We start from the raw sequence: 12,034 nt of genomic DNA, 5'->3' as shown, positions 1-12,034 counted from the left end.
GCCTGTGGCGGTGGCACCAGGCCCGGCGCCTGCTTTGCTGACGCTCTAGGCGCCACGCATGCTGGCTGTTGTATAACCGGAGGCTCAGCCTCTGCCACGTGCGCTGCCGCGCTGCCGCTTGCCTGAGTATGCGGCTGGGGGCTGTGTGCTCCACTCGTCCTGCTCACTGCAAACACCAGCAAGGATCGAGCCAGGGAGAGTTTCCTCCGTTTCTGCACCGAGGGGGTCAGAGAAAAACTGCCCTCCTCTTATGCAACCCAGAGAGCCCTTCTGGGTGAGGCTTCTCCGGCAAGTCCGGCTGGAGAGCCTTATCAACAAGAGCATTTTACGCCTCATCACTCTGTCCTTCCTGGCCCTGGCTGTGAGCTTAGCACAGTGAGAACACTTCTGGGTAGCCTGTGATTCCCCCAGGCATCGGATGCATTCGCTATGCCCCACGGAGGCCGGCATAGCTTCACGGCATGACTCATGCTTTTTAAAACCTGAAGAGGACATTGCAGTGAGTCCTTTACTGTTAATAGGATACTTAGCACTTAATCCGTGCCTTTCCACCCCAAATAGTGATCACCGGCCTGCGGGGCAGCAGGCGGCCTAAATGGCCTTCACGTCCGCTCTTCTCTTCTCCGCTCCTCTCTTTTTCTTTCTTTTTTTTTTTTTGATATTCTCTTTGTCTTTGCTTTCTCTCTCTTTTTTTTTTTTTAAATAACCAAAAACAACGAATGACACGTAGAAAAAAACCACTATTTAATCTGACTCTGGCCTTAGCCTGAGTAGATTCCGTCTGCAGCCGATGGCAGTTGAGAAGGAACTGGCGGGGACCGGATCGCGCACGCAGCCGGGAGCATGCAGGGGGGCGGCATGTGCCAGCGCATGCACGATCCAGGAGAAACTGCTGGAAGATTTCCGATCTGCGGCGCCGGGCGAGCCCGACACCTATTGTGGAGCACCCACGGGGACACTGGAAGAAGAAATGCCCTATACAGTAAACCCTTGAGAAGCATGATTTCGATTTGTGCTTAACTCTCATGGATGCAAGTTAAGTGCAAATCAAAACCCCCTCCAGCCCCTGGCTCCCCCAGCTGGGAGAGCCCAGAGGGCACACAGCTACTTTCTCCCAGCTGGGGAGCCTGACGTGCACACAGAGGCTTGCTGGGAGAAACCACGCCACAAGCAGCTGTGTGCTCCTACAGCTGGGAGAAGCCAGGGGCTGCGGGGCTGCCCTCCCTCCACCTCCCCCAGCTGGGAGAAGCCGGCAGCTAGAGCCAGAGGGCATGTTGCTTCTCCCAGTCAGGGGAAGCAGGTGGCTAGAATGGTGGCAGAGCGCTGCTGCTCCTCAGCTTCTACCAGCTGGGGGAAGCTGGGGAGCAGCAGAGCTCTGCAGAGGTTCCAGCTGCCCACTGCCCCAGCCAGGGGAACTCCAGGAATCTTCCCAGTTCTGCCCCCTCCCCCCTCAATTATGCGGAGGTTGTCTAGGACGCAACCTCTGTGTAAATCGAGGGATCACTGTACATTTATCCTACGAGAATATTAATGATTAGTGGTTTTGCAATGACATATTACAGGACACCTTTTTGATACAGATAATAACCCTAGTCAGCTGAGATACACTGAAGTGGTCAAGACAGCTGAAACTCATTCTTTGATAACAGTGTGCCCCTTACCCTCTGACACATGCTCTTAGGGTTACATCTCTACCCTTTTTCCATGAAAAAAAGAATTAGCCACCGGCTGACCCAGAAAGAACAGGTCTCACTACCCTGTCCAGGAAATCTCCCATGATATTTTCTTTCCCCTTTTATAAAGGAAAAGCCTGTTTTATCTCCTTTGCCTACTCACAGATTCTATGACAGAGTCAGAGAGCACCCAACACTTCACCTACAGAGATGCTGTGTACACTTCACAGTGACATTAATGATTTTTATCCATAACATTTAATACACACCCTTTAAGGTAAGAATATCAATAACCAGTAAGATATCAGAAGTCAAACAATATGTTATGTGTCACCTCTTAAATAACTAGCATGACAACAATATGGGGTGCAGTGAATACGTCAGGCCTGAAAAGAGTTGCCCTGGAATAGTAAACCACATATGGCCACCGTGTTATGCAGAGCTAATGGAAATTCATGCTACACATAACACCACTTTGGTTAAATTTGCTCCTGCAAAAATCTTCTCAAGTCACTAACTTATTACAAGGAGTTCTGTAGCACCTTAGACACCAATGGATTCGTGGTTATAACCCACTTCAAGCATATGCCCTAATAAACCCATTAGTGTCTAAGGTGCTACAGGACTCCTGATTACTTTTACAAATACAGGCTACCAAAGCTATCCCTCTGAAAAACTTAGCTACAATGAAAGTTCTTCTCCAATGGCATATGGTCGCACATAAACTTTTCAACCTAAAATGGTTGCCTAGTGCCTAGGTTATACCCTTCTCTCTACCAAAAATCATAGCAATTACAATGAAGAGTAAGAGTGTTCTAGTAAATGAGAAGGAAGAGAATAAGATGACCACAGTGACCGTGAAAAAACAACATAAGAAACAAACATAAAACCAAGTAACTTTCCTTCTCAAACAAATAACTTACTACTGGGGAAATTCTGTGTCACTGCACATATGCAGAATTCGTGTTCTCACAGATTTCTTTTCACTCCCTACAGAAAATAGATTCTGCCAGAAAGCTGCTACAATCACATACTTGAACTGCAAGGGACTGTTGAAGGGCCAGAAGAGACTGCAGCCCCCACATGGGGACCAAGTGAGGAGGCAAAGGATATGGAGGGCTACAAAGCAGGACACAGGGGACTGCTGGTGGATCACAACTGGACTTCAGAACAGCTAGTGGGGGGAACAGCTGAGGCAGAAGCACAGGAGCTAGTGGGCTGACAGCATTGAGCCAGGGACTGAATGGGAGTGGAAGAGCAGAAACACATGGGGGCAGTGACAGATGTGCCTCACTGAATGGAAGAGGCTAGGAGTTATCCAGGGTCTGCATGGGGGAGGCTCCCCGATTCTCAAACAATCTCTGCCCCTCTCAGCACCTCCCCCCCACAAAAAAAAACCTCCACTCACACCCAACAAGTTCATTCTCAGGCTCTTTCCCAGCAATTACTTCCCTCTTCCACAGCCCCTCTGTTACATCTGACTCTCCCAAGGCCTTGCAATGCTTCTGAGTGGTGTGGGAAAATATGCTTCTGTACCATAGTTTAAGTGAATTATTACTCAAAGTTCTATGTTAATAAGCCTAACAAGGAATCTATTTGCCAGAAAGCATTTTCTCAATCTAGTTTGTTGTTTGCACTCTTACCGACATACTTGCCGACTTGTATTTTAAAAAAAATTGAAAGTAGGGGGATTGTACTGTGTTATTCTGACAAATAAAATATGAAGAATTTTAAAATGCTGTGCACAGAATTCCTCCAGGAATAAACCACAGTTGATGTGGATTACTGCATGCAAATTCTCATTATCTATTTTTTTTCCAAGAGTTCCATTAAAACAAAATCAAACTCAAAATATACACAATTAATTTTGATAAGCTGCCGATAAATCCCTTGATATAACATCCTAGCATTAGACTGATAATACTAACATACCTAACAAAATACTAAATAAACACATTCAAAGGTATTAACCATTATTGACTACACATGGCTAAGCAATATTGAAGCCTTTCCTAATTGTGTCATCTGGTGTCTGAAAGAAAGATATGCATAAGCCATACATTTTTAAAGGATAATAAATTATCTGGATAAGACTGCATTACGAATAGCACATTTACATTTTGTACAAGATAGTGGTATTGAAAGTCAAGAGATACTGAATTGCAGCAGAAACTAAAATTGCTGGGAATAAAACTGAACATATCAGATACAAGTCCCCTTGAAAAGTAAGAACACTCATAAGTAAATTTGCTCTGTAATAAGCATATTGTTTAATTTTCTGTCTGTGATCACATCAGTCTGGGGTGAAAGTACCCACAATATCCTGAAACCATACGACAGGTTAAGGGCATATTTATACTACAAGTACAACCAGGTCAGGGGACCCAATTACAACATGAATCATTTGGTCACATAGACAGGTTTGCATAAGGTTACTTGGGAAGAAGGGGGAAATTTTGTTTAGAGCAACAGAGAAAATCCCTACCACAACATCGTGTCATGAAATCATTCATATCAATGCAAAGCAGAATAACCTCAGGTTTTAAGATTTCATCCCAATACAGACAGCATAAAAATATAAGGCAACAAAAAAGTTTTTCTGATAAGTGGGATGGAAAGGAGAAAGGTGATATTTTCTCAAGAAAAGCGGCAGAAAAAAAGCAAAAGTAATATCGAGGTATTTTTCAAATGACCCATTTCTGCAAAAACCTCTGTTAACAGGTTCATCTATTTTAATTACGAAGGGATTTTCTTCTGTGAAGCGGAAGAGCTAACTCTGAAATCCCTGTTGAAGGCAAAACCATCAGCAGCTTTTTCATGAGAGGCTAGGTTGAATATAGAGATAGAAATGCTGCCGTTTTTCTAGTTTCCATGAAGAAATATGTTTCATATTACTTTGGGTGATGGCAGTGCATTGTATCAAGAGGACTCCTGCGGCAAATGCCCATGGCAGTTTTCAGACAAGAAAAAAAATGGCTTGATTTCATACCCTGATAAATCAAAAAAAAAAAAAAAAAGTCAGTTGCCTGCCTCACTGATCAGCAAGCCTAAGGCTGAAAAGCAAGGGCCTGGCTCTATACTCTTTGTGCATAAAAGTCAGGCAGTAGCTTCAGAAGTATCACCTACATGACTGACAAATCAAAACAGGTTACCCTGCCCAACAGATACTCATTGTTCTAGGCACAAGCTTGAAGAAATCCCCTAGCCTTAAAATGGAATATATTCATGGACTTACCCACACACATCCATGAAATCATTGCTTTTGGTATAATCCACGGCCTAGTGCTGTGCAGTAGATCTTGATCTAAACAAGATTATATTGACCCAGAAATGGGTCATTTTACTGATACCTTGTTATTATTTCTGCCTTTCTTGAGAAAATATCACCTTCCTCCCTTCTCTCCCACTTCCCACAAAAATAAAATAGTTGTCTTGGATTTTTATGTTAAAGTTGTGCTCAAGTGCTGTAAAAAGGGACAGTGATGAAATCTATTGTTCCCCACTATAAATCTGAAAGAAGACAGAAATTAGTTTTTCTTTAAGACACCTATTACCTTGGTATGTTAAGCTTCTTTGTAATTCTAGGAATCAAGGTTCTAAATACCTTCAATTGCTAACCTACAAAAGATATTCAGTGTTTCACCCTAATATCCTTGGTATTCTAACACTAAGATATACGCAAAACACACAATTTTGTGTGGCTGTTATTTTGCATAACTATAACTTGAACCCCTAACTCCAGGAGTAAAATATGTGTTTATGAACTCACCAAACCAAAGGAAAGATTCCCATCTAACACCATCGGTTCATTCCAACTAGCCAAATAAACTACTACATTCTGGGGAAAAATACATGTATGCTTACTGATAGGTATTCTTATACAAGTTGAACCTCTCTTGTCCAGCACCCTTGGCAACTGACTGGTATGAAAGGAGAGAATTTGCTGAACTATGGGAGGTCAGTATCATCTAGCAGCATTACAAAGAGCTGTACTGCTTACTGGGATCTTAGAAGATACAACAAATCATCAATTTAACAGACTAATGCAGGGAGAGTTCCTCTCCCCTCATGGCCATCCCCCATACCACCATCACCCACCTGCTCCTGCACTCCCCCTCCCTCCCAGTTCTCCCACCCCCCATCAACTCCTGCACCCTTTCTTGCTCTTGTAACCTCCCCCAGCCAAAGACCCCACCCCCAGCCCACTCCTGCACCCTCCCACTTTTCCAGATACTCAACCCTCAGCCGACTCCTGCATCCTCTCTCTGAGCCAGACCTCTACTCTCAGCCCACTACAGCACCCATCTCCTACCAAGATGCCCACCCTCACCCCCATTTCTGTGCCACTCCCTGGCAGCCTCCTCCCACACACTGAATCCCTCATTTTTGGACTCACCCCATAGCCTGTGGAGACTTACATAATATTGTAACTCCAGGATCCTGAGGATGTGTCTAGACGGCAGGAAACTGTAAGCAAAAGATACGCAAATTGCACACCACATTTGCGTATCTTTTGCCAACAGTTCTGTCAGAAGATGCTATTCTCACATTTAGGCCAGCCACACGTGGCCAAATGTCAGAAGAGCCCACTCTGTCGAGACATCCCTTCTTCCTTGAGGAACAAGGTGTGCAGAGATGTTGACAGAACACTCCCAACCAGCAGATCTCTTCCAAGAGACCTGCAGCTTAGACACGCACTCTGTCAACAAAATGTCTGTTCACATTAACACATTTCCATTCTGTTCACAGAAGTTTTGTCAACAGAAGAGTGCAGCCTAGACATAGCCCGAAAGAGTTAATCTGGTCTGTGGGAAGGCCCAAAGCTCAGTCTTCATAGGGTCTTCAATCCCCACCCCCTCTGCCATGGGCCTGAAGCCCTAGAGGAATGAGGTATCTCAGCTGGAGGCCACATCAGTAAGGGTTGAGGGGGAGTTTGGGAAGTTGCCTCTCACTTCTTTGGCCCCCAACTGATTTTTCTGTAGATCAGTGGCCCCAACACAAAAAAAGTTCCTCACCTGTGCCATAAAGATATTAACAAAAAAAAGGGGGGGGGCGTTTAAAGGTTAACATTACTTTACATTGTATAAAAAAATTTGGTAAAACAACTTGACACTGTTCAAGTGTTTAATTATTTTCATTAATGGTATTTCCCCTCTTACTAGTTATATACACCCACTTAAGCTCCAGTAACCTAATATGAATAATTTAGTATTTAAAATATTTAGAGAAAAACAAAGGCATTCTGTCATCACGGCTGGTTGGTCGTGGTTCACAAAAAGATTTGCATTGAGCAGGGTGGGCCAGCAGCCAGAAAGTTTATGAACAACTGATGTAAATGAATTCTGCCCCAAGCAAACAACAAGTTTCAATACAAAAGCATTTGAAGCTGCAGCCTTCAAGAAAAAGAAGTCCTGAAAGAATGTCAATAAAACAATGGAAAGAAAAAGCCAGAATTCAATTTCAGAAGGCCTAAACCACCAGTTAATATATTTTGAGAACAGTTAAATGCCAACAGCCAGACTCCCTCGCCATTCAACATAGTTGGAATCATTGATAGAAATAAAATAGGGCTGTTGGTTAATCACAACTAAGTCAAGTGACTAAAACAAAACAATTAATAATGATTAATCAGTGTTCAATACTAATTGAAATGTGTTACATACTTTGCTGTTTTTCCTACAATTTTCAATATTGATTTCTATTACAAAACAGAAAAAGTGTACAGTTGATTAGCAACAGAAATAGTATTTTTACATCACATCATACAAGTACTGTAGTGCAAAAAGCTCAAAGATTTCTAAAACTGATAGTTTTTACAAATATCACTACATTTCATATTTCTGAGTCTAAACTGTGAAAAATAATTAGTTCTTCCCTTGTATTGTCTCACTCAGATACTAAGCATATTAATTGGCCTTCCATTAGCACAAAGGTTTGGGGATGGCAGTCATACAGAGGAATCGCTAAATAACAGCATCTGAGAGTCATAAAAACACACACAAAGTTTGAGGATTTTTTACTCAATCTAGTTTGGCTCACATCTAGAATTTTACTTCAAGATTATAAAATATAAGTGACAGTTATAGGTCTTTGCAGGTCCTTTTGTTTATCAGCACTACATTTTGACAATCCACTGTACATATTGCTTTGAAAAACAGCTAAATGGACAATGAAGAAGTCTTTTATTCAGCAACAGTTAACATTAAATATAAAATACAGCTTACAATTCCTGCCTTGCAAGAACAATTATGTATGCAAATATTTTAGTTATACGTGTAAGTATTGGAAAGATTTGGAGCTATGACTGTTATTCAATTTTTTCAGACACATTATCATGAGATCCACAACTCTAAACCCAATCTGATTGATTGCCTGCCTCACCTGAGGCTGAAAATAAATTCCAAGCTCTATGATGTGCAGTGACACTGGACTACTTTGCCAAATTATTCAGGTAGCCCATAAAAGCCACAGTTCAAATTCTAAGAATGGATGATAAGTTTCTTTTTAGTAAGCACTAAGTCCTCCAGGAAACAGCCAATTATTGGCCCTAACTGCAATTCTTGTTTTCAAGTCTTAAAGCTATTACTGTAAAAATGTGCTCATATTTCACATTTACCATTCAAGGGCTCAGCCTGTAAATAAACTTGGCAGGGGTGGAGTGTGATATTTAAAAACACAAAATTGTAGGTCATTAGCTTGTACATTCCAATGAGAAAGTAGTGAACTTTTAAAAAGAACTATAGATAATATGCAAATTCACTAAATACATTGTGCCTGAATTGAAGCATTATTTAAATGACACATTTTCACATGACAAGAGCAGTGCCCCAAGCTGGCAATGACCAATCATTTTGAATATAAGTTGCCAGTCACTCAACTGATATGGGACTAGCAGAGTTGTGATAGGATTTAGTCTCCGATTTCAAAAAATATGATACTAAATAAAAATTTTAAGATTTTTTTTAACACATCATTTTGCTCATAACAAACTAGCTCTTTTTATTACGGGGAAGAGTATCTGAAAACCAGATTGACCTCTGCCACATAACAGTGATTTAAATATCTATACACACTTCACATACCAACCATGACTCACTACATTCATTTCACATTCTAATACAATGGGTTTCCTTGCAACTCTTCCTTTACAACAAAAATTTCACCATTTACTGACACCACTGACAAGAATGACTCATTTGATAAAAACAGTCCTTCACATTTATTCACACCACTGTTTCCAACTATTACCATCTTCTCATTTTTGATCATTTCTTCAGAATACTATAAATTTCTTCATAAGAAGGAGCAAGAAAAACTAGACTATGAAAATTAATTCAGCTTCTTCTAGACGCAGTCCAAAACAAATCTTGATTTCAATACAAACTGAAAATTCACAGAGTCAGGGAGGTTTGAAGTATCGGGGTGTTTTTTCTGGGAGGGAGGGTGAAAAACAGAGAATTAAATTCAGCTATTTCAGTACTTCTGAAAAAAATCAAATGCACTGTACCACTCTATAAATTTCCTGATCAACTAGCTATGCTCATATGAAACAATCCAACCTATTGTTCCATCAATGCATTTGTATAAATTTGACTGTCAATGAAAGTTAAGTACAGAGATCACAAGACAGACGAGGATCTCTTCCCATCAATCTTTTTTTTTTAATTATAAGTTAGATATTCATAAAAAAATTAATCAAGCTGTCTGAAGAGTCCATCCAAGAAACTACTGCATCATTTCACTGATCAGAATGAATTAGCCAAATTACCACAAAAGGAAACAAAAAATTTTAGAAGTTCAGTTTTATTCAGTACCGGCTCTCTTTGGGTAACAAGAGGCAAATAAGGTCCAATTTTGCACTCACTTTGGTTCTACAAATTATATAGCTCAAATGACTTCTCTAGAGTTATTTTGGATTATTATTGGTGGTATGAGTGATTTAGACTCAGGTCACTGGCCTCTTGGTGCCTTCTTGAGGGACATGCGCACACATCAACTAGACAAATTAAACACGTGTTTACATAGTGAATGCCTCACTGCAAATTATACATGGTATGAAAAAGTACTGCATGAGTCTCAGGAAGCAAATTTCTATAAAAGGCATTAAAAACAGTTTTCATTGTTAGCAGTCCTTTCAAATAACACAACTGTCAAACATTCTTCTAAAAAAAGATTTAAATAAACTGAAACTAAAAATGGGCAATTTTTAAAACCTCCAACATTTTAACCAGTTTCTAACCAGGTAAAGTGTTCTACTGTCTGCCACTTTAAACAAGGAAAGCAGCAAATATCTGACACAGTCAACAGAGTAACAAAAAAAATTAATATGAATTAATTTTAAACAATAAAAAATGTTTCAAGTGATGTGTGGCAACATTTGTTTGCAACAGCCATTTAGGATTGTCAAAACAAATATTCTATAATTGTGCTGCTATTTAGGGGCTTAAAACGAGTTATTCTTGGGTTTAGTCTCTCATCTGAATCAATATTAAGTCATTTTTTATTTTTACTCTAATTCGAAATACTTACATTTTTTTAAAAAACCTATCCTGACTGGGTTACACAGTATATTCCTGTGATAGACTTTTCAGTCTCAGTTATATGCATGAGGCGAATATTTTAGCACAGAAATAAAAGGCAATGATCCTAATGACAAAGTAGTAGTTACAAATATTGAAATAAACACCTTCATTAGCACAATAAATCTGATTAGGATTCTTTGTAGAACAGCTGCAGTTGCAAATAATAATAATAGATTTACTGTAGCTCAAAGCCAACAACAGTAGATGACTGTCAGAGTGCAATATATAATCTTATACTAAGGGTTGAGTGTATATTTCAAATAATTATACTAGAACCAGAGTGGGAGATAATCCTCATTGCTAAAAATAATTGCTTAAAGGGTTAAGAATATTTCATTGATGCTCCTACCTTTCTTCACAGCATCTGTTCTACGTCTTGCTGGCGACACTAGCTCCTTCACAATCTGTAACACTTGAATCATTGCTAGTTAGCAAGATCAAAGATACCAGCTGCTTCTCTGTATTTCCAACAGGTTTCATCAGCACATCTGTCTTCAATGAGCTCAAATAAAACCAGTGCAGGAGCAACTCTTACCTTTCAGAAAAAAATACTGCTTGATAACTATACAGTCTGAGGAGAGCGATTTAAAGTGGTTTCTACACATGGAGACAAAAATAGCCTGTCAAGGACTTCCAATTGTATTAGCAAAAGGCATTCCAAATCAGCTACTTTAAAAGTCCCCTATTAAAGATTAAAGAAAATATTTCCTCCCAAAAGGTAAAAACCTAATTTAAGGGAAAAAACAGTTAAAATTCCTTGAAACCAATGTTGACGTATACAACATAATCCCTCAGGTACATCAGACAGAAAAGCATATTTCAATCCATGATTATATTAAACCTTTTAAGAAAACTATTTTCTTATTTCTTTGAACCAATATAGAAATGAAGAAAAAACATAATGTGTGTCAGATCTACTAATGAAACTAAAAATCTAGCTTACTAAAATCCCAGTTCCCAGAAATACCAAAACAATCAAGCACAATCACAAACATCTGCTAAAGACACCCTTTCAGTTTCTTCCCATTCCCTGGTGCCCACTCTACCCCAGTCTCTCTCTCTGTCACACACACAGCTGACATTATACAGTATCACTAGATTTCTCACACATTTCACACAAGAAATCCTTTTCATATTTCAAACGTCTTTTTTTTTCTTTCACCACCAGAGGCACACAAGACAGAGTTTCAACTGAAGTCTTATCATTGCTTCTGTCAGGTAATTTTAACAGCTGAACTGCAACAAATGCCCAATTGATTTTTTAGTAATATTTTGCAGAATGTACACTGATCATTCAGAAATCTTTTCTGATAAAGTAATCACAAAGTTAACAGATGATGAATGGAAAAATCAGTTTTCTAAGAGGTGCATTAAACGATCGTCAGCTCTTTCCACATGAACCTTTCTCAAAAACTGAAATCCTACATAAAATTATGAAGCCTGGACAAAGAAGAGTTTAGGAAGCCAATTACATACATCAGGAAAACCATAACATTAAAACAAACCACAGGCCACAACCAAGGCACAGCAAGACCAGTGTTCTGGCCTTTAGACCTTCAGTTCCTGAACATACTTCATTGCTCAACCTTTGCAGGGAGAGATAGGTCAGCTTTTTCCACTTTCTAGCTGCAGAGTGAAAACATTTTTGATTTTAACTACGTTGGCACGTTTCTGTGCATGCCTCTCTCTCTTCCCCTCTCGCACACACAAAATTCATGAGGTGATTCTGCTTTAAGCAGTGGGTTGGACTAGATGAGCTCTTGAGGTCCCTTCCAGCCC

The 12,034-nt window shown here is 40.0% G+C and overlaps 1 protein-coding gene across 4 annotated transcripts in view; it reads right to left on the bottom strand.

The window, feature by feature from the left end:
- Positions 1–12,034, bottom strand: part of USP6NL (USP6 N-terminal like) — a 242,932-nt gene that overhangs the window by 200,176 nt on the left and 30,722 nt on the right. The window contains exon 1 of one of the 4 annotated variants that reach the window (XM_075017980.1): positions 10,605–10,677. The exons of the other annotated variants lie outside the window; for them this stretch is intronic. Coding sequence (XP_074874081.1) covers positions 10,605–10,677 — 73 coding nt within the window. Of the gene's footprint in view, positions 1–10,604; positions 10,678–12,034 lie in introns of those variants that run through there. 4 annotated transcript variants of the gene reach the window in all.

Source organism: Carettochelys insculpta, chromosome 1 (assembly GCF_033958435.1).
Source record: "Carettochelys insculpta isolate YL-2023 chromosome 1, ASM3395843v1, whole genome shotgun sequence".
Taxonomy (NCBI): domain Eukaryota; kingdom Metazoa; phylum Chordata; order Testudines; family Carettochelyidae; genus Carettochelys; species Carettochelys insculpta.
This window is presented reverse-complemented; position numbering and strand designations above follow the sequence as displayed.